The sequence below is a fragment of the Equus quagga genome, chromosome 14, assembly GCF_021613505.1.
Source record: "Equus quagga isolate Etosha38 chromosome 14, UCLA_HA_Equagga_1.0, whole genome shotgun sequence".
NCBI lineage: Eukaryota > Metazoa > Chordata > Mammalia > Perissodactyla > Equidae > Equus > Equus quagga.
This window is the reverse complement of record NC_060280.1, coordinates 60224118-60248274: the sequence shown is the minus strand read 5'-3', so window position 1 is coordinate 60248274 and position 24157 is coordinate 60224118. Positions and strand designations below refer to the sequence as shown.

The 24157-nt window shown below is 38.4% G+C and overlaps 1 protein-coding gene across 2 annotated transcripts in view; it reads right to left on the bottom strand.

Moving 5' to 3' along the window:
• SIK2 (salt inducible kinase 2) overlaps positions 1-24157 on the bottom strand; it is a 118011-nt gene that overhangs the window by 21554 nt on the left and 72300 nt on the right. For both annotated transcript variants that reach the window (XR_006891891.1, XM_046685032.1), the window contains exons 4-7: positions 17380-17541; positions 3512-3636; positions 2950-3073; positions 1358-1578 (exon numbers count right to left, since the gene is read on the bottom strand). Coding sequence is in view for 1 of the 2 variants with exons in the window: in XM_046685032.1 (XP_046540988.1) it covers positions 1358-1578; positions 2950-3073; positions 3512-3636; positions 17380-17541 (632 nt within the window). In the remaining variant the exon portion in view is untranslated. The remainder of the gene's footprint in view (positions 1-1357; positions 1579-2949; positions 3074-3511; positions 3637-17379; positions 17542-24157) is intronic.

The following is a 24157-nucleotide window of genomic DNA, read 5'->3' as shown; positions in this document are numbered from 1 at the left end:
GGTGATGCCTTTAAATGACTTGATTGGTCCTTTTACATTAACAAGATCCATTCCTTTTTCTGCATTCAGAGAAAACGCCATCATCGTCTCATGGAGACATTCCTCAACGCTGTCCTAAGGTCCCATCTCATGGCTGTAGCTATGATGGAAGGTTGGTTAGCAACCTGAGCCCAGAGGCTCTAATTCCATAGCTTCAACACAAGTCCAAACCATTGCAAACTCTGAAGTGAATGATTAAAGTCTTTGGGGAAATTTCTGGTGATTATTTTGGGCTGGAGAATGACATTTGGATTCTAGATTGAGAGACACTGTGTCTCTGTTCTTAGGTAATTTTTTCCTCTTGTTTTTGCAGTCCCACCCTCTTGAAACCTTGAAAATAAAGTTGCTTCCCAATTTTCACATCCCTTGCCGGCCAGCTTTCCCAGGATGCTAAAGAAACAGAGAAACCACTGCTTCTTTGGCTTCTAATTCCACCTGACAGTCTGCACGGGCGCTGTGCAGGGCACCTCAGATGCAGAGCACTCTCAGCAAAAACCAGAGGCCAGCGAAACTGCACTCACAGCTGCCATTCTAGATCTACTTCAAGAACAAGCACAGAAAAACATCACCGAGCTCATGCTGAGCAAAGCAGGAAAGCCAGTCTGGTTTCACTACGGTTACAACGAAGGAAAAGGCAGCACAGTCTGGAACACTTTATATTCACAAGGGGGCATTTGATGTTCTTTCTAGTTATGCTTCCTTCTTAAAAGCATTGTTTGTTTGTTTTTTTTTTTACTGTTGTGGAGATATTAAAAATATGTATATCCTATGAAATATGCTAACTCTTAAAGGACAGAAATAAAAGCGACAAGCAATTTCTCAGGGTCATGACCCATAATACTTCCAAATCAGGAATCCACCTGTTTTTGCCACTTTCTCCAGTTTACAACCTAAATCTCACTGGCTTTCCTAAACCTGATGCCTACCTTCTTGTTTCCTGCTCAGTCCTCAGCCTGTTCCATATCTGCACGCTGATGTTCCACATAAACTGGTTTCTTACCTACATACACCTTTATGCTTCATCTGAGAAGAAACTTTCTACTTTGTAATTAAGCTTCCATCTTTGTCTTTTCTCAATCCTATATAAACCCTTTCTCGTGAATTTTTTAGCAGATGGGGCAAAGGGAGGAATTTATACATTGAATAAAAGCAAACATAAATAGAGTCTGATGTAATCTTGAGGGAAACCGGAACAGTATGCCCAGGTGCTGGGATGGCATGCTGAAAGACCAGGAGGACAGGTAAGCGTGTGAAATTTCAAGTTCCTAAGTACAACAGAATCCTAAAGTATCTTTAGTCAAATCTCCGAGCACTTTACCTCAATGGTTTTCTGTTGATCTATTCCAAGGCTGTGCATCAATCGCAGAACCTGCTCATTGAACTCCCCAATGGATGGCTCATTTTCTTGCCCTTGTGGATAGAGAGTAGGCCTCTGTACAGGAACTTCTACGAGCATCCATTTATGCTCCTTGATTTGAGCAATGGTTAGCCGTTTGGATGGGTCTAGGACCAACATCCTTCGAATGAGGTGCTCACAATCTACAGGAAACACAATGTTAGAAAAACCATGTAAATCACCTTGCACTTCAGGGTATTTGCTTGACTCATGTGACTTGGTACACTGGCATTAATCTTTGTATCCTCCACAGTGCCCACTGGAAAGTAGGTCAAATGAACAAATGAATATATAAAGGCTACTTATATTTGTCAAGTTCACATGGTGAATGTTGACACAAAATTAACCATCACCATGAATGAATACTTGAACAGAAGGGTGTAGGTCTATCCAATTTTGCACTAAATGAACCTTTCCACTGAATTTCTCAACTGAAAATATCTAGACACAGACTTAGATTTCCACTAGAGGAAAAAACAAGCCTTCTTCCTAGAACAAGCAAATAATAAATGGATCCTCAGTCACTTCTGAGGCTGATATACTAAGGCTATGTATATAAGTGAGGCAAGAGCTCTCCAGTGGACTGTTGCTTTTCTCCATATCAGTGCAGCTGAGAAAAATGTACGTGAAACATTATTTACTTCTGATTACACCAAGAAAACTGCACTGCTGCAACTTTGGGCACTAGCTTATTCTCTGAGCTGACATCATGCTCTTTACTACCCCCACATAAGCTAACCTTGTATCACCTGCTGTGTGCCAGGCACCATGCTAGGTGCTCTATACAGATTAATTTAATCAATCCTCACAACACCTCTATTAGTAACTACTGTTGTTTCCATTTTACAGATTGAAGAAATCGAAGCACAGAGAGGAGATATAACTTGTCATGGTTAGACTGCCAGTAAGTAGGGAACTCAGGGTTAAAACCAGGCAGTCTGGCTCCAAAGTCTACGCAATTAACTACTAGGGCTTACTTCTACTGTTAGTAGGAGCAAAAGAGTTAAGGATGATAACCAAAAACTAAACTGAGGGGTAAACTTAACTGATGCCTACATAACAACCCAATACAAGGACTGGTAGGGATTATGGCATTTCATCTTAATTCAATAGTTTTGCCAGTTGGTTTTAAATTTAATTAAAAAATTTTAATTTGCAACTTCCCCCCAAAGGATATGGGAAAATCCATTTCGTACTTAGAATAAAATGGTTGTGAATCTGTATCTACAAAGTGCTTCTCTAAGTCTAAAATAAGCCTGGGACATTTATAGACTGAGAATAAATGGGAAGACTTGCTGTTCTTAATCTGGGAAACTTTCTGTTTTCAGTTACAAGTAGGAAGGCTGGAACTTCTCTCACCTACATGGAGGGGGTGCTTATTTCTATGGCTTTTAAAGTGACTCAGTCACTTTATTTGGCACCCAAACTCTTGGAAAAAGAGAAGCCTTTGCCTAGGCATTTCACTTGGAGCACAAATTCTGTAAAGCACAATTGTAAGATGAACAAGTTGTTACCTTCTGACATGAAATATGGAATCCGGAATCTTCCTTCTAAAACCCTTTGCCTCAAAATCGGAAGAGTTGGTCCGTCAAAAGGCAGAGCTCCACAGACAAGAACATAAAGAACAACTCCCATGCTCTAGGGAAGAAATCAACGCAATCACTTTTCTCCCGAAAACTTCACACTTTATTTTCCTAAATATCCCTAGGGCTCTTAAAAATCCTATGGACTGAAAAATTCTTGTTTGGATTTACTATTTTCTCAGACTATGAAAAAAAACCCTGAAACCCTAACTACTGCAATAAAGTATCCTATAATAAATACCAAAAGATCTGAATTTAATCATTTTGATTATTACTCAACTTTAATTTATTGCCGATACTAGGATGATTAACATCCGTCCCTAGAAATTGTTTCCTAGAATCTAATTCAAGATACTCTGACTAATTACAATCCAGTGGACAGGGAAAGTATGAACTACTGTCTATGTTTTAGGTACCAAGAGCTTCAAAGATGGGCCAGAGTACCAAGTATTATCATCATAGATGCATTTAACACAGCAAAGCAAAGAAATACCCAAATATCCAGCTGTGGTCCTTCATACTGCTGCCCTTCAAAGACTTCTGGGGCTGCATAAGGGGGGCTGCCACACCATGTTGCCAGCAGTTCACCACTTTTAAAGAAATTTCCAAAACCGAAATCTATTGGGATGGAAATAAATGTTACTTTCATCTATGCTCTCAAACTATACTGAATTTCTCGTAATAAATTTAATAATATGCTCTATTAACAATATTACTACTATTCGCTCTGGGAGGAATGGGATGACATCTATCTTGTGATGTTTCCTTAGCACTTAGCACAATGACTAACAAATATTAAGAATTCACTAAATACGTACTGAACGAATGTGTACATGAATCAAATTTTTTTCTCAAAGTGAATGAGAGACTGGAAGAAGACTTTAAATAATGTATTTTTAAGTCTGAAAGAAAATCCATTGGTGTGGACAATCAAGTTGAATTTGATAATCTTAGAATTTCAATTACTCCATGATTAAGACCATTTATCTTATATGGTCTATAAAGAAAGAAACGAATGAGTAAAACTCTAACATATTTACCTTAATCCAACCAAGTGGACTGGCTGCTCTTACAGCCATTACCCCAGGGTAGCAAGATATATAACCTTTTAAGGCAACTGAGTATAGTGTTTCTGAAGTAACAACTCTCTAAGTGTTGGCCTGTACATCCTGATTTTGGCAGAGACCCATCAGAATAGCTCATTAACAGGTGATGGCCATATGGTCCCAGCCACAGGCCACCTATCACCAGTATCTCTTATCTACTCATTTATGGAATGCAGTGGCATTATACTGTAAACCAGTTAATGGCCTTCCCCTTATGATGTTAGTCATACTGAATCTACAGTCTTGTTATACAGTCTGGAAACACTGTACTAAGATATCTTCAATATGCATGAAAATTACAGCAGAATACCGAATTGTGAGCTCTGGTAGAAATGCAAGCTTGTTCCCTTTTGCTAAGCCTTCACTTAGTCTCAAGTTCTTACTGAACAAACAAATTCCTACTATTTTGCAAGTTCTGGCCATACTGTGTTATGTTGTAACACACTCCTGACTGAAGAACACTGCCTTAGTGACAGGAACTAGCTTTACTCCCAGCTAGCACAGGGCACTGCAGGGATCGTCAACTTTAAGAAGTGCCCCAGGGGGACTGGATCAAGTCTTCAGCGCCAGACTGACTGGCCACGTGACTTTGGATCAGTCTTTGTGTGCCTTGGTTTCCCCATCGGTAAAGTTGAAATAATAAATAAGTGTAGTCAGCAGATTGTTGTGGGAACCAATGAGTTAACATAAACTCACACTCTATTCACATCTTGAGACTATGGCACACATCTGTACCTTAGGTGAAGCATTCTCTCAGCTGTTGATGTAAAAACTGGTGGCAAGCAGTTGTAACAGTAACCATAGTCACAATCCCCAACACCACAGCCTCATGGCGGAGTGCAGTCTATGAAGTCGGGGAGGACTAGAGCTGACTTCCAGTCCCCGTCTAGTTTCAAGTCCCCCAGGGGAAATTACTTAACTTCCCTGAACCTTAGTTTCTGCATCTATAAATGTGGGGATAATCCACTACTCAGATGGGATGCTGTGAGGATTAAATGAGATTAGGAATGTAAAATGCCATAGTAGAAGTGAAATGTCAGCTCTCTTCTACTTATGTGAAGCCATCATTACCAACTATGGCCTTTCAGAGAAAAAGCTCCTGAGAAAATACACAGCAACGGGAGAAAAAGTATAGAGGAGCTTAAGGGTTCAGAAGAGAAAACAGGGGACGTGGGGAAAGAGTCTAAATGTAGTGGAACACTGTGGTCTGACCCTGGCATCCAGGAGCAGGAGGCAATGAGAACTTCTCCCTTCACAAGGTGACTGCAGTTCAGTCCTATACTTGGCTTTCCAAAACAACGGTCAGAGAGGTCTTATCTTCTCAACTCCACCTCTCCGACTAGCCAATCATATCACATCATAACCCATATGTCCATACTGATACGTTTCTAATTTTCTAGAAAAACTACACTCTCAAATGAGTCAAGGACTAGATGTTCAAATAATATTTAAAGAGGAAAATACTAATTTATTAACAAGGAAAAGCACAAGAAGCTCTGGGATGTGTGTCTGGAGATCCTGAAATAGGTGCAACAACTGATGCACTTTAAACCATAATCACAAGACAAGTTTTAGCACATGTAAATTGAGGATACTCTCCAAATAGCATTGTAAAGTTTTAACATCTCAAAGAGCCATTACGTAACTCCTTCATTCTGAACTTCCCTGGACTTCATTCTGAACTTCCCTGGAGTGGAATGAACTCGAGGAGTGGCTGGGACAGAGGCCTCTCAGGAAGGCGGCCTGGCCTCCTCACGGACCCTGGGCTCTCTCACTGGCACATTTCATAGACAAGACGAGAGCAAGAGCTAGGAAGGCATCCCAGTGCCCTTGGTCGCCCACTCTCAACCTTGCCTTTACACATCTAGGACAGAGAAAGCGGCCTGTTAACTTATAAGAAGAATGGTACTGAGCAGATGCTTACTTCTATTTCCTGGAGGTAACTGAAGAAAATTGGAACGTGAGCCCGTAGGAACATTAAACGAAACACTGTAAGACAAACAGGTTCACTAAAGCTATTATAATAGCATATATGCAGACGTCTTCTATAACCTTGTGAAGGCACTTTGTATTTGCAATCATCTGATATATGGGTTAAGGAAGACTTTGGCATTAGGCAGATTTCGGATCAAATCCTGGGTTTTCCACTTAGCTGTGTGATCTTGGGCAAATTACTTAACTTCTCGGAGCCTTGGTTTACTCATTTGCAAAATGGGGACAATATCAACACTTTATAAAGTTATTGTAACTTATACTCACAATAAGTGAGGATATGTAGATAAGTACACATATTAGAAGTAGATAATATATAACACTTTAGGCATGCTATTGAAATACAGTCGATGCTCAATAAACAGCAGCTATTGGGTAAGCTACGCAAGAGAATAGAAGAAGAATAGCCATTCTTCTTCTTCTTGTTTCACTTATCTGTCTTCCCCATCAGATTAAATTCCTTGAGAGTAGAGAAAGGGAAATGATACGTCTGTACTCTCAGCACTTAGCGTGCTGTCTGTAGACAGCAGCTGTTCATTAAAGGTTTGCCGAATGAATATGTTGTCATCATCTCTTTTAAAAGTGCTTACTATGTGCCAGAAGCTGATCTAAGCTCTCTGAAGATGATTTCTTCTGAAAAACCCTACAAGTATCCTTGTTTTAGGAGAAAGTGAGGGCAGACAGTTAAGTACCTTGCTAGAGTTAAGTTGCAGAACTGGAACAGAAACCAAGTCTGACTACAGAGCCCTCCCTGTTAACCACCACCTTTACGTCCTTGTCTGGCACAGTGATAGAGCAAGTTAATAATTGTCAAGTTAAGAAGCAGCAATGGAAAGGCGCTTTAAAATAAAAGCCTTTTTATTTCTTCACAGGAATCTGGGTAATTTGCTTCATTCACAGTCTGTAGCTTTCTGCCTGAAAGTATACAGTAAAATGAGGAGTGAGCAAGAGGGATGAAATTTGAAAATGGCATAGCTATGCAGCATTTGTTTCTTATCGCCATTTATTCAAATGGAATGGATTAATGTTTCATCACACCAACCAAATTCATTCATTCCTTCATTAAACATTTGGGAGCATATGTGTCAACTACCTTGCAAACACAAAAAAGAGAGTCTCATGACAACAGAGAATAATAAAAGACCCCACAAATCATCCGACTTCGGAAAGCATTATGAAAACAATAACTTGGGCATTCCTCTTTTTATGCTAGACCCAGATCCAGCCTGGCCTTGCTAGACAGGAAACATGCTTTCAGTAGAATATCTTCTCCATCTGCAAGTTAACACCTAAAATGATGGCTGCTATATCTCTCAGACATTTTGCTTCCTGTTTCTCTGTCGTAAAACTTACACCATGTAATGCTGGATTCACTTACATACTATTTAACTTTTAATTTTGAAATAATTTTACATTTATAGAAGAGTTGCAACAATACAGTAAGGAAAATTCCCTATCCCCTTCACTCAACTTCCCCTAAGGTTGACATTTTACATAACTATATTAGTAAAATTATCTAAACTAAGAAAGTAACATTGATTCAATACTGTTAACTAAACCATGGACTTTACCAAGATTTCACCAGTTTTTTCACTAATGTCCCTTTCCAGTTGAGGATTCCACAATGCATTTGGTTATCATCCCTCCTTAGTCTTCTCCAATTTGTAGCAGTTTCCCAGTCTTTCCTGAGCACCAACACTACAGATCAGGTATTTTGTAGACTCTCCCCCAGTTTGGATTTGCCTGATGTTTTCTCATGATTAGATTAAGATTACGAATTTTTGGGAAGAGCATCACAGAGGTGAAGTGCTCTTTTTGGTGCATCCTATCAGGGGGTGCATAGTATTACATCTAATTACTGGTGGGATAACCTTGATCTCTTGATTAAGGTGGTGTCTGCTGGGTTTCTCCAATGTAAAGTCATTGTTTTTCCCTTCAATACATCTTTTAGAGGAGATACATTGAGACTATACATATCCCATCTCTCTTTAAACTCTCACTCACTAATTTAGCATTCATTGATGGATCCTGATCGCAGCAATGATTACTGTGGTGGTCAAATGGTGAGTTTTCATTTCCTTCATTTCTTCTACACTTATTAATTACAATTCTTCTTTAAGGAAAAGCTGTCCCTTCTTCCCCTTTTATTTATTTATTAAATCATTTATTAATTATAATATTGTCATGAGTATTTATCTTATTCTTTGGGTTATAATTCAATACTATTGCTACTTATTTTGATGTTCAAATAGTTCTACCTTTGGCCATTAGGAGCTAATTCAGGCAGGTTCTCTCCTTTCCACATGGCCTCATATTTTTTTTTTTTTAAAGATTTTATTTTTTCCTTTTTCTCCCCAAAGCCCCCCGGTACATAGTTGTGTATTCTTCGTTGTGGGTTCCTCTAGTTGTGGCATGTGGGACGCTGCCTCAGCGTGGTCTGACGAGCAGTGCCATGTCCGCGCCCAGGATTGGAACCAACGAAACACTGGGCCGCCTGCAGCGGAGCGCGCGAACGTAACCACTCGGCCACGGGGCCAGCCCCCCACATGGCCCCATATTTTTAAAATTTCATTTTATTTTAAGTACTCCCTTATCTTCTGGCATCAGAAGACGTTCCAGGCTCATCTTGTATTTTCCCTGTCCCAGCCCTGGAATCAACTCCTTTTCCAAGGAGCCTTGGTTCCTTTTACAGACAAATGGTATTTAGAAACCAAGACTAGGACCTAGATGTGCTCATAGCAACTGGGGTATCACTGCTTCTAGGCCCTGTCAGCAGACAGAGTTAGGAAATATATGTATGAATGCTAATCCATGTATATACACACACGTGTATTTATTTTTGTATCTATATGAATATGTATTAGAACAACAACCCATGAGTTCATACTGATACTTCTCACTCCAATCCAGGGTTCAGTTTAACATTATTTTGATACTATTTTATTTATACATGATTGGCTGAGCAACTCTGACAAAATTTTAAAGGTATAAAGAAGTATCTTTACTCTGTAGTAATTTGTCATTTGCGTGGGAGTAATTGTTTGAACTCTCCCTCATAACACACTTTGAATTTGTCAGATCAATCATGATTTTCAAGATTTCTTAAACACATCAGAAAAAAGTAAAATCTTTCTCAAACAACCTTTTAGCTTCTCAATTTTGAAAAAGTTCAATATGAAATCATAAGTTTTAGAAACAAAATAACAACTAGTCCTTCAACACGGTCTATGAGCTAAACTCAAATCCAAAAAACACTTATGTCATGCCTATTTTGGGCTGGGCATGACACCCTCAGTATTTCTGTATATATTATTTCATTTAATGGTGATGACAGCCCTGTGAGGTATGATTGTCCTTCCCTTACAAAGGGGGAAACTGAAGCTTGAAGTGGTTAACTGACTTGCCCAAGGATCTACAGCTGCAAGTGGCTTAGCCAGTATTCAAACTCAGGTCCTTTGAACTTCAAGCCAGGTGTTTTTTTTTTTAATATATCACAGATGTTCTGAGAACACCACTAGTCAAAGCGGTATAATCCAACTTAAAGTTGGAGGTAAGGCTGTCATAAACCCAGGAAAAATCCTTTACATTAAATAGAGATGAAAGATTTTCTAATTTATCCTTCTACTAGCGGAACTTGACAAGTGAGGGCTTTCTCTTCTCTATAATATTGGTGCTATGTTAACAGCATCCTTAATAAATGAATGGATATAATTAAGATTTTTACAAAGTCAATGTCAGAAATACACACCAACCTTCATTTTAGGAAGCTATATTCATTTTAACAATGTATGATGTGTTAAATAGACACATCTTGTCCTTTTCATGTGAAGATGATACACGCTCCCATCCCTACAACACTAATGCACGTACTCTGAGGTTTTACTCTAACGACGGTTTTCAGATTTCCTGATATAGCCATATTCTCTCACCTGGTTTCTGCGTGGCCTAAAATGTCTGTAGAAGAGAGGGCTTGGGGTAGTCTTTAACCACAGAACAGATCAATTACTGTTGACTGACTCTCATGGAAATCAACTTGGCCTCAAAAGCTGAGTCCTCTAATTACTTTTATCTAACTAACCAGTAACAGACTATGGATATATTTGAAAACAGTACTAGAACTGCTATTACTGTTTTCTGCTTTATATTTTGAAAGTGACTGGTTGACCTATATCTTCTTGATAACAAAAACCGATTATTATTACTGTCATCACTAAATTACATAAATTATCAGTGCCCAAACATCATTAGCAAAGGGCCAATGTTTTAGGAATAACAGGGCCTTGCACAGAGTAAATAAGCTGATCCTGATGATCACTGTCTGATGGGAACCAAGCACACTAGAGAATTCTGTTATGTGTGTTGGAACGAGATAGATCAGACATTAGCAAGTATACAAATCACCTGGGGAATCTGCTAAAATGCAGATTCTGATTCAGCACATCTAGGGTTGGGCTTGAGATTGCGTATTTCTAACAAGCTTCAAAGTAATGCTCATGCTGCTGGTCCCCAGACCACTCTTTTGAGTAGCCAGGAAATCAAGACTAAAACAGAGGTTGTGAAAAAGACATAGAAAATGTTAACACAGTTTGTCACTGTTTATTGTTGAAAAATGATTATAATTACTAAATACTTTCAGGATTTCAACTTAAATGACATAAAAACTAAATAGAAGAAGTCATTAGGTAAACTAAGTCATTTTTTAAAAAAGAAAAAAGCAGATAAAACATTGGAAACCAGTCTTCAAGCTAAGAAAAAGTAAACGATTTCCATGAATCAACACAACCAAGGCAATTTTTAATCTCCAGCAGTGTGTTATAATGTCTAATTTATAATTTAAAAAATCCTCCTACAGAGCAGCAGATGGCTTTAGGGTTAAATTTATCTTCACTTCTAAAATTATCAGTAGAATTCAGATATCCAGTCTCACTGAAGAGTCACACATCTTTTGTAATTATTATCACAGGAGCGAAGAAGACAATTATGAGGAAATGAAAGCTGACAAACGAAAGGTAGGAGAGCAGGAGAGACAGGGCTGACCCAGTGCACAAACTGAACACCAGCCACGGCTGACGTCAGTGCTTACTCTGTTGCCCACCGGCGAGAAAAGGCCAGCTGCATAGTTCCCTCCAGACACCAGTCACTCCCTCCCTACCTGACAGCAGGGCACAAGAGCAATCATCACAGCTGAGACGAAATGTGATCCTCTGACCAGTGCGAGACATCTGTTTGTCTATGAGAGTTCCGTGAGCTAAGGAGCAAAAAGTGATCTTCCTCAGCCCAAAATGGAATGGGGAGAGGGGAGAAAGACAAAGAAGTGAAAAGCAAAACAAATCGAAACAAAACCCTCTGAGCTGTCTTCCATATTCCAGGCTTAACGCGCTGCTAGTGCTAAGTAGGCTTGAGGGATAAAGACACGGTCTCATTGTGCTTGCTCCTGCAAAGCTCTTTTTACATTTTGCATAATACGAGTGGCAGGAGGATAACAAATGGAAGACTTCTAATAAATATTTTACCAATAAAACCTGTCTCAGTCTCCCCTACCCTTGTTTGGCTTCAGGGCGCAAAACTGGAATGCCACATAAAGAAGCCCTGTCTCAAGGTCTTCCAGTAAGCAGGCAGGTTATTAGAAGCAATAATGAGAGATGATGGGCCACGCAGAGATTGTGGGCCAACCCAGAGAGGAAGCCTTCCTCTTGGGTTAAAGACAAGTGACTTGTGATGCACACATCAGATTAAGTAGGCTCATTACACGTTACTAATTAGATTTAAGGTCCCTCTCCGAAAAAAAAAATAATTTGCATCAAGCAGAGACAATTCAGAATACAAATGATAAATTATCGTTCTGCTGAGATTTATATTAATAAGGCTTTAAGGCCTTGGTAATTAAAGACAAAAACATGCTGAGGGGGGTTAAATGGCTATCAACATTTTCAGAATTTGTTTTCACATGGAATCAATTATACATTGAATATAAATAATAGCTACCATTTATTGAATGTTTACATGGTGCCAGGAATTTTAATTAACTATTTATTTAACAAACAAATAGCACTAACCACGTACCAGGTACAGTTCTAAGTACTTTGCAAATATTAACTAGTAACTACTATGAGATATGAACTTTTATCATTCTCTCTTTACAGATAAAGAAACTAAGGACAGAGAGGTTAGTGAACGTGTCCAAGGTCACACAGTAAATGGTAGAGCCAGTATTCAACCCCAAGTAGCCTGGCTCTAGAGCCCAGACTCTTACCTACCACCCTCCTTGTCTCCAACATTACTGCTAATTCCTACAACGTTCCAGATTAATCTGTTTAATAGATGTGGAAACTTAGGCTCAGTGACGTTAAATAATCAGCCCAAGGTCACCCGGCTGCTAAGTGGCACAGCCAGAATTTGCACCAGCACTGTCTGATATCAAACTCCACATTCTTTACGTGAAGCCTTGTTTGAACTGTGATATCTTCTGAAAACTTCCTCCAAGTAATTCATACATTTTTATCCTTATCTAAGTATTTATTATAAACATTTTAGATTAGGAAAGTTGAAGAATAAAACTAAATGTCCTTCATCTATTTATTCTCAACTTAATGCCTGAATAGTCATAGCCAAAATAGCTAGGAGGAAATAGTTCTGCAATTACTAAAACGAATGAAAGCCAGTATTTCTTTGCATTCTGCCTCTTACTCTGAATGTCCTAACACTCCTATTTTGCAAAGGCTGGAGGTCTCCTAATTGAAGCAATGAGCACACACAGGTGTGGGTGAACCCACGGGTTCATCGGTGTCTGAAGTCTACTCATTGGAGGAACATAAATTAGAAGCTAATTTCAAAGACGTCTTTCTGTACTTATTAAAATGAAGCATATCTGATACTTCTATTCCATCTTCTGTCTTACAGAGACAAATATTTTAATTTAAACCTAGTTTTGACTTGCGCTTCTCTTCAATTTCAACATACAAGATGGCTAAAGCAGTTCATTTATTCAGCTCATTTAGCAATTAAAGAAATCTTCTCAAGTAGAATAAACAGAGAAAGTATAATTTGAGGGAATAATTTTCTATTTTATTCTGGGTTCTTGCAATTTCTCCATGGAGTCCCCTCTTTCCTACATGTGTTAGATTTCTTTAAAATTCAAGAATTTTCAGAGATCAGAAGATGATGTTTTTAAAGGGAAGCAGGGCCATAAAAACATTATAAAATCTATGGATAAAAATAAATATCCTGGAGGGGGCTGGCCCTGTGGCATAGTGGTTAAGTTTGGCATGCTCTGCTTTGGGAGCCCAGGTTTGCAGGTTTGGATCCCAAGCACAGACCTACACCACTAATCAGCCATGCTGTGGTGGCGACCCATATATAAAGTGGAGGAAGACAGGCATAGCTGTTAGCTCAGAGCTAATCTTCCTCAAGCAAAAAAAAAAAAAAAAAAAGAGGAAGATGCTAGCTCAGGGCTAATCTTCCTCAGAAATAAACAAACAAATAAATATCCTGGAGAAATGCTTTAACAGCACTGGAACACATCTAAACTTTTGACAGCATGTGGAATCCTTCACGATCTGGCTCTGTCTACCTGTCCAGGCTCTTTTCCTATCATTCCTCACCAGCACTCACGTTCCACTAGCTCTGGTCTGTAGTTTCCCTACATGCTTTGAGTTCTCTGCCTGCCTGCCCTTGCACATGCTGATCCATCTGCTTGGAGCTGCCATCCCTACCTCGCCCCCTCGACACACTCTCTTCCCCATCCCTTTCTTCTTCTCTCCCCCATCCTACCACAAATGCCTTCTTCTTAATCAAGTCTTAGCTAATAATTTCCCTGATTCTTCCAGGCAGAGTTAGTCTTTCTCCTAGCCTCATGGCCTTAACAACAATTACTTTTTGTGTTATATTTATAGAAACTAGACCTATTAAAGGTCTGATTCTAGATTAATTTCTTGAGGTGAGAGCAGAGTTGAGTTTTTTGCATTGCTGTTGTTTTTGTCTTGAAATATCTGAATCTCCTGGACTTAGCTCAGGAGCATAGTAGATGCTTAATAAATATTTACTAAAATTTGGGCTAAATGGTGGTGAGGATGACAAGAGAAAAAAAATGTGGGCAAGAAGATATTTAAGTGCTTAAATATACTGTGTGTGTGTGTGCATGTGTGTCTCCACTTGTGAGGTATGGAATCAAGGACAGTAAGTATAGAATGATGGGACCCAAAATTCAAGCAGTGAGAAGCCCTTAGGAATAACTGACAACGTGAGGAACCTCCCACACCATGTACTGGAAGCACAGGTGCTGCGGTCCCAGAGGCCCAGGTGTGGATGCCAGCTGCTACTTATCACCTGAGTCACCTTAGCATGTTACTGACTCTCTTTGTGTCTCAGCTCTCTCATCGAAAAACCGGCAAGAGCTCTGCAGCTCCGAGGGGTGCTTCGAAGATTGCGAAGATTAAATGACACAGGTCCCTAGCAGAGTACCTGAAAACAGTGAAGGCTCGATAAATGTTAGCTGTCACACTAGCTTAACCAGAGAGAACAACTTTAGGTCTCTGACACTTTACCTGTCTTCTAGATAAAAATTAGAAGGCCTTCAAGTTTAGATATTCAAAAACAAAAATAAAAACAGGAACAAACAAAAAACTAGATATCACATAATGACATTAGAAATACTGAGTTTACCTACCTATATTACAGGCAGAATTATAGTAGGCATATTATAGCCAGGCAAAACTCGGTAATAACCTTAAAGGAATATTCTGTATATTCTGTTTGCAGGTTTCTTGCCGTTCTACTTTGACATTTTCTTTTGAGATGTCAGTGAGAGATGTAATTCCTATAGCATATGACTCACACGTCTAACCTTTCTCCTTCCAGAACTCCTTTGACAAATTGTTTTTGTGAATTTTTTGTTTCAGTGATAAAGGAATATAAAGCTGAAGCAGGGGTTTCCCCCTTCTTAACTATTATACAGTTAAGGACTTCAAAAAACAAGAGTCTTCTCTGAAGAGGTCATTTTAGAGAAGCTGATGCATTCAAGGAGAGGTAAACAAAAAGTTCCAATGACGAGCACTACAGAAGGCTGGCAGAAAGGAGGGAAATGAATGAGACCAAATGGAACGCCGAAAGAAGGAAAAAAACCCCAAATGGGAGAAGTGAGCACACATAAGAAACTACAAAACACTAATTAACACTGTGGATTGCATTTTTCAAAACAAAAATGACAAATCAATAGAAATTTTTATATATATAACGGGAATGTAACAACTTACAAAACTGTCTTATTTAGGTAATCCCATTAGAAAAAAAAATAGACTACAGAAGGGAAAATCCATTACCTCCCTGAAACATATATAACATTGGCATTTAAAATTAATTATTAAAAAAATAATAAAATAAAATAATTAAAATTAAAGTCAAAGTTAAGTAGAAATTAATTATTTGCCTTTCCCCAAATGCCCAAGGCAAAAACTAATAGGAAATGGCACAGAAATAAATCAGTTAAATGCACAAATCAGAGGCTTTAACTTAAATTTTACACCACAGTGCAGCAAACCAACGCAGTTGCTTTCTCCCCAAACTTAGTGAGTCCAGTGAGTATCCACACTAGCTAATCAACTAATAATTTCTTGGTCTGCTCCTCTCATCTAGACGTCTCTCTTCCTCCTTAACAATCCTAGAATACAACACCTCCACCTGCAACTTTGCTCAGCTTTTGCTTCTTAAACACCCTAACTGAAATCAATCTCCCTCCCACTCCTACAACCTCTACTGCTGCTACTCCAGTTCAGACTCATATTTTCTTACTTGGACTACTGCATTAGATTCCTTATTAATCTTCCTGTCTTCAGGAAGATTCAATATTTTTTGTTTGTTTTTTTTTTGAGGAAAATTAGCCCTGAGCTAACATCCACCACCAATCCTCCCCTTTTTGCTGAGGAAGACTGGCCCTGAGCTAACATCTGTGCCCCTCTTCCTCTACTTTATATGTGGGACGCCTGCCACAGCATGGCTTGACAAGCGGTGCCATGTCCGCACCTGGGATCCAAACCAGTGAACCCTGGGCCACCGAAGAGGAAAGTGCGAACTTAACCGCTGTGCCACTGGGCTGGCCCCATCTTCAATCTTATCCACATCGTCCACCTATCTTCACTCTGCTGCCAGAGAGAGACATCTTTCTAACACGCAAATCTAATAATGTTAACCCAGTCCCACGTTACCCACTCCCCACCATAAAATTTTCAATAGGTTACACTCCCTATTGCCCATAAGAAACTCTGTTGTCAATGTCCCAGGCCTACGGATTTTACATTTCATCAGTATTGAGCTATAGTTCCCCACCTTCCAAACTCTTCCTCTCTTATACCTGTGGTATTTACACAGTCTGCCTGCCTGTCTGCAAAATAATACTTCTGTATATCTTCCTGGCAAGCTTCTGACCCATCTCTCAAGCCTGAGGTCAAACAGTTCGTTCTCTATGAAGCTTCCTTGACTCCTCTGGTAGAATGATGATCCTTCACCTCTATTCCTACTGCAGTTTGTACAAATATTTTTGGGTAACTATCATATTGTATTTTACTTATTCTTACCATTCCACTAGACTTTTAAGATTAGAGGAAATGACTTCTTGATTTGTATCCCCAGTATCTAGCGTAGCAGAGTACCTGACACGTAAATATTTGCTGAATGAGAGTTTTGACCATGTGGATAAAGAAACTTGGAATATAAAATACAAAAGCTTTTACAATTGTGAAAAGGGTAGCAGGAAAGCTAGCAACACAATCTCTACCCTAGTCTCCATGTCATAAATCCAAACCCTATAGTATCAGAGGCAGGCAAGGTGCTTTTGTGTCCAAATATTTCTCATTCTGCTTCCATCACCTCCTTGGTCTTTTTTCTGTCTGTAACCTCTCTATAGCCACCAGGCATAATTAGGCGAGCAGGGTACAGCACCAGCAACCCACACTGCTCCTCTAGCCCTGTCAGTGCCTCCACTCACTCACACACGCAGACAAATGCACCTCCTCCAGCAGAGTGCCACAAACAGACCTGGACACAAATCAGACCTCAGTTATAGTCCTGCCACTGTGGATATTAATAATGAACTTATTTCCCTTACTTTTCATTACACATAGAACTAAGAAAATGAAGAAAAGAAAAGAAAAGAAAGCTTAATGTCGTCGGTAGAAATGCTCCTGAATCTCTGCCTGCAGGTCTGTTTCCGCTCACACCGAGTGCGATGGCTCACATCCGATCACATTAGAGCCAGCTGCGTCCCAGTTACCTGCTATTTTGATATTCATGTTGTTATCCAGCAGGAGATTTTCAGCCTTGAGGTCACGGTGCACAATCTTCCGACCATGACAATAATCAACAGCTGACAGGATTTGCCAGAATTTGCGCCTGGCCTCAGACTCGTTTAACCGGCCGTGATTAGCAAGGTAGTCTGTAAAAGAAGAGCGAATTCAGAATTATTCACCAAAAAACCCAAAAAGAACCCCGCTATTAGTATTCAGGATTTTTTTCCTCAAAAATCTTTTATAATAAATAAGAGTTGGCGTTCAAGTAACATGCTGTTTTCCAAGTTCCTTGCTTTGAGAAAAGTAATTCCAACCATATTTCACTGGAATCCAGATAACTGAAGAGAACCTAAGACCAGACAATAGTAAGTGGCATAATGTTTACAATACAACTCAAGATGCTCTTTTATGCCTAAGCACCCCCTTTGTTCTTGTGTTGAAAAATTTATTGACTATTTTTCCTAACCACATTTTAAAAATAAAATTTACGTAAAACAAAGAATATGAATCAATTCTCTGACACTCCATCAGACGAGGGATATCTTTCTTTTAAACAATCATTTCATGCAGTTATTATACAAATCACCGTAATGTGAGATACAGCCGTCCCTGGCAGTAGTTTACATAATTCACACCCTGTTCTCCTGTTCAATGGAGCAATGCTGATCTACCCAAGAATATGCAGACGTGATCTCTAAACCAAACACTGTCATGACAGCCATACTCTCTCAACAAATACACTTTGCAAGGTATGTTAGCTCTCTTTGTGTAATTTATAATCTATTAAAACAGTTTACCTGAAAATTAATTCTGCAGATACCTTCACTAAAGTTTTCTGAGGCGAGGGGCCATATCATTCTCTTCTGTACTTCCCACATTGCATAGAACAATGCACAAAATGTCTCAGGTACAGTATTTATTAAATACCTAGCTGATTAAGGTCTTATCATGGATGGTATCATGAACCTTTCCATCAGCAGTATTATAAAAATGTGAAGTAGTGTTATACTCTACATGTCATAGGCTTTAAATTTAAGCACACATTTTGTATATTCTTCCACATCTGCCATTATCACAAACTGAGGTGATTAGCTCGTCACAGCTTCCCCTTGCGTTCACAGAGCCCACACAGTTGCCATCCATAATTCTGAAGGGGAAAAACGGATCAGTGAAGAACAAACATGTAGAATTTTCAGTCAAAACATCCAAACTATCATCAGAGTGACTATGTCTAAGTAAACCAGCAAGTGGACAACGTGCTCTCTACTCAGAAGAGTAAACCTGAGCCTAATTTCTATACTGTGTGAGCTAGGAAATCCATAATAAAGGGTTGGACCCTTGGGCAAAGACAAGTTACTGAGAGGAACGCAGCATGTTTTCTGTAAGGGATTATCTTTTGGCTAGTTAGTAATATCTTTCCTAAGATTCCACACCAAAGACAATTTTTTCATAGACAAATGATCAACTTCTCCAGATAGACAAAATTTCTTTCTGGTGAAAATGCCGAGTTAAGGTGGGTCAATGGAAAAGACTTTTGAGATTTTGGCAACACAGAGAAGCCTAACAGATCCAACGTAAACAAGCACAAGCTAATATGCACGGAAAAAGAACCCAAACTGTCGCCTACAAAACGAGTCCTGGGAAGCACAACGGAATCCACAGTAAGGGATTGTTTTTGGAAGTGATCACTCCAAACTAGCACTACCACAGCCAAGGGGGAAGAAAAGCCTTGAGGCCGGGCAGCAAGGGTACTGTCTGAAAAGCAAAGGTGTGGGATATCGGAACCTAAAACTACCATGGAAAGCCACTGTCATCACAGCAACAAATATTTAACACACTAAGAAAAATGACAACATCCATATTCCAGAGATGAAGAGATCAACTCTTTAAAAAGGTGCTTTTTTTCACTCATTAAGTGAAAATTTCAGCAAGTATTCTATCATATCTATGATCTCCCCCATTCTTTATGATTTCTGCAGTGTAGGCATCCCTGAAAACTACCATTCGCTGGGAAACCAGTAAAAGAAGTTACTGAGGCAAAAACCCGTGGCTGCAGATAACACCAGTTTAGGCATCCATCATCCCCTGTGAGGGGCACTGTCATCAATCCAAGCTCGAGTTAATGCACATGGTCCTTAAGATAACATGTAAAAAGCACACTCACCTTCCACATTAAAAACTCGACTTAATTACGGTTACAGAACAAACTTATGAGTGTAACAGCACTTCTCTATACTAACTGCCTATGTGGGTTTTTTTAACGAATGGATCCAGTTTAAAAAAAAATTATTTTTCCCTATGTTTACATTTGTTTTGATTGTTAAGTGAAATGTAATTTTATGTTTGTTGACTTTAATGACAAAACTTTGGAGGTTATATTTTGTATGTCCTTCCTGCCCATTTTGCTTTTATGGTAATTGATTTTTATTGTATTTTACAAAAATCATGGTCTATGACAGATTGGACAATTTAAAAAATTGATCTTTCAATACTGATAATTTGAGAAATACCGGTACAAACAAGTAAACAGGCAATTAGAATACACTGTGATAAAGGTTAGCACAGGAATAAATATATCCTAATAAATATTTTTGAGGATTTAAAAAAATTTCCTATCTTTTTATTATGAAAATTTCAAACATACATGAAAGTAGAGAAAATAGTATAATGAATCTGCAAGACTTAAGAGTTATCAACATTTTGCCATACTTGCTTCGTTTATCCTTTTTTTCTTTTTTTTTTTTGGCTGTAGTAACCCTAAAGTAAATCTTGGCCTCATTTTGTTTCACCCTAAATACTTTTGTATGTATCTCTGGAAAAAAAAAAAAAAGACATTTGCTTACATAACCACAATCCCGTTATCAGACCTAACAAAATTAACAATTCCTTGATATCATCTAATATGCAGTCTGAATTCAAACCTCCTCAGTTGGCTTAGTTGACTCAGGATTCAAACAAGATGTACATCTTGTATTTGCTTATTTTGTCTTTGGAGTCCTTTTATTCTGGAACAGTCCCCTTGCCCTCTCCCCTTTTTCTCATACTACTGACTTGAAGAAACTGGGCTGGTCATCCTACATTCTGGTGTTGTCCCTTGCTTCCTCAGGATATTGTTTAACTTAGTCTTCTATCTCTTATATTTCCTATAATTTGGAATTCAAGTATAAAGAACAGAATAGATTCAGGTTTAAGTTTTTGGAGGATGACAAGAGTATGTCATAGGTGCATCTACTTAGAGGAATATAACATTTGCTTCTCCCGCCTTTAGGAGTACTGAGATTGATCAACGAGTCTGGGGGTGATAGCTTGAGCCTTCAATTAAATCACTCTTTCTCCTAATATCATGGTTCTCAATTTCCAGAGTACATCTTCTAAGACTTGTTAAAATAGATTACTGGCATCTATCTCCAGAGTTTCTGATATAGTAGGTGTTGGAAAGGGCCCAAGAATTTATATATTTTTTTAGAAGTATCCAGGTGATGCTTAAGATACTAGAACAGGGACCACACTTTGAGAAACACAGCACTAATCTTAGTATGCATTGGTGGTTGTATCTTAATCAATTACTTCATAGGGGTTGCAAAATTGTGATTTTCTAATTTTTTTATTCCTGCCACATAAATTAAATGAAACTATTCTGTTGTCAATTAGGGCTATTTAGTTATCCTGAAATACAACGAAAATAGGTCAGGAAGGCTGAATACTTAATTCTTCCTCTGTGAGTACCAATTTTCAGAGTAATGGGTTGGGGCACACTAGCTACCCCCAATGATAACTATTAAGATTTGTGTGTTTAATTTTTTTTAGCTTTCTTTTTCTCCTATTTTTTTTTTTTAGCTTTCTTTTATGATTCTCTTAAGTATCATAATGAATGCATGGATTTTTATGTTTAATTTGTTTCAATCACTACAGTCATTCATTCTTCTTTTTTTTTTTTTTTTTGGAAGATTAGCCCTGAGCTAACATCTGTCGCCAATCCTCCTCTTTTTGCTGAGGAAGACTGGCCCTGACCTAACATCCATGGCCATCTTCCTCTACTTCATATGTGGGATGCCTGCCACAGCATGGCTTGACAAGTGGTGCATAGGTCAGCACCTGGGATCTGAATTGGCGAACCCCGGGCCACCGAAGCAGAGTGTGCGAACTTAACCACTGCACTACTGGGCCAGCCCCTCATTATTCTTTTTGATGCTCAAATTTTCCCATCCTTGACCAATGGGAACCCCTTTATACGCTTTTTTGTTTTTTAACATGACCACAGAAGTATTCACTATCTTTTGCCTTCTGGCATAATAAAAATGTCTCATAGGGGCTGGCCTGGTGGTGTAGTGGTTGAGTTCATGTGCTCTGCTTTAGTGGCCCACGGTTCATGGTTTGGATCCCAGGTATGGATTTATACATTGCTCATCAAGCCATGCTGTGGTGGTGTCCCATATACAAAGCAGAGGAAGACTGGTGCAGATGTTAGCTCAGGGACAATCTTCCTCACCAAAAAAAAAAAAAAAAAAAAAGTCTCATAGCTCCTGCCCCAAATCTGGAATCAGTCACTTTTCCAAGAAGCCTTAGTTCTTTTTATTGGGGAATGGTATCTGGACGCTCAGGGTGCTTTTTACTGCTGGGTTGGTGCTGTTTCTAACTCTTCTCAGGGACAGAGCTAGGAAACAAGTACTTTTAAAAAGAAAAAAAATGAGTTCATTCCATTTCAAATTTAACATTATAGGAATTACTTTTCTTTGATTTTTACATTTGTCTTTCTTTTTCTGTTACATAAAAGATCTTGGTTCTTAATAGTAACATAAATTAATTGTTTTATCCTATAATACACATGAAATAGTTTCAAAATAGCTGTACTAATATTACTACCAACAATAAAATTACTGGATGAAGTTTAAAAGTTAATATTTCTTTGCATGTCTTTTTATCTTGAGATTATATTGCCCTAAGAATGTACAGTCAAAATACTATGTTAAAGTTACTTGAAAAGCTATCTCTGTGCTCTGTCTTGCCAACACGATATGAAGACAGCATGTTTATGTGTTGTTTTCAAATATTAGGGATTATTTTTTTCTCCTATTTGATTTAACTTTATTTTTGGAATATGTAAAACACTTACCTGATGTTTAATATGATGCCAAAGTTAAAACTATGTAACAGGATATAGTCTGAGAAGTCTTGCTTTCATCCCTGTTCCCTTCCTCTGCCTATAGGTAACTGTTTTTATCAACTTTTGATTTATCCTTTCTGTGTTTCATTTTACATGTGAAAATACGTATACATAACTGCATTCTCCCCACTTCTTACACAAAAACATTTATTCTTTTTTTTTTTTCCCCACTTCACAGCAGTACACAGAAATCTTCCATGATGTAAATTCCTTTTACATCATTGTAGATACTTTTAGTATTTAATAGTATGGTGCTAAGAATGAATGTTCAGGAGCCAGGCTGCCTGGGTTCAAATTCTATCTTCACATTTGCTAACTATGTGACCTTGAGAAAATTACTTAACCTCCCCAAACCTCCATTTGCTAATCCAAAAATGGGGATAATAGACTCCACCTCACACCATTATGTGAAGATTAAATGGAAAAAAGCAATTAAAAAAGACAAAAATCTCTTCATAGTACCTGACACATGTAAGTGCTCAAAAATGTGAGCTGCTATTATTTAACTATGATTATTACTATTGTTGTTATATTACCAGGGGTTGACTCAGGCTACCTTCCCTTCCTAACTACAATCTACTCATTAGCCCTTTATGATATGGCTTCTACGTTTCACACTCCATTGACACTGCTTTAAAGTCAACGACAACTTCCCTAGGCTAAAGCCAATTACCTTTTCTTAGTTCTCATCGTTTATTACCTTTCAATCATATTTTACACTGAATTGGTTTCCAAAATAAATCTCTCTCCCTATTGATTCTGTATTTATCTGATTTTCCTCCATCTCTTTTACTGATTGCTCTTCTTTCTCTTCTAACCACATAAACCTCCTTCAGTCTAGCTCTGGCCCCTGCCTTTCTTTTTCTGTACTCCTTCCCTCATAGAATTAATCTTAACTATCACCTTCTTGTGGATAACCTGCAAGCTGCTTCATTCTTAGCTGGATTATGTTAGTCCTCTTTCAGATTCTTCTCACTGAGTGTCAGTCTCAGGGGTGCCCCTTTAGTCACTCCAGTCAAGGTAAGTCTTAACACTGTGGCCTGGAACCTTCTGCTCACAGATTTCATTGAGAGTCTAATGAAAATTATACTTGTATGCAAAGACACACATAAAATTTTATATGCAACTTCAGGGGAGTTTCTAAAATCTTAGGTTTAATCAAGGTTAGGAAACTCTGCCTTGGGGATTTACTTCATTGATTAGAATTTTTATAAAATTAACCTCCAAATTTGCCAAACACATTTGACCTTTCCACAGTTACTCCATTGTATATCTACATAGAATTTCTTTCTGCTACTGCAGTGTTATCAAGACTGAGCTCATCTCTCCTTTTTTAAACTTCATTACCACCTTCTAAGTCCCTATAACTATCATCTTACAGTCATTCGACCTCAAAAATTCAAGAGTCATCTTCTACCAACCCCTAAATTAAGTAGAGCTGAAGCCCCAATAAGTAGGTTTCAAGTTATATAGATTTAAGCTTTATATAATATAATTAATCAATGTTTTCACTCTGCATTTACAGATAACAAGTCTAGATTTCATAGCACAGTGCCTGACACATAATAAATGCTGATAAATGTTAGCTACTATCATCA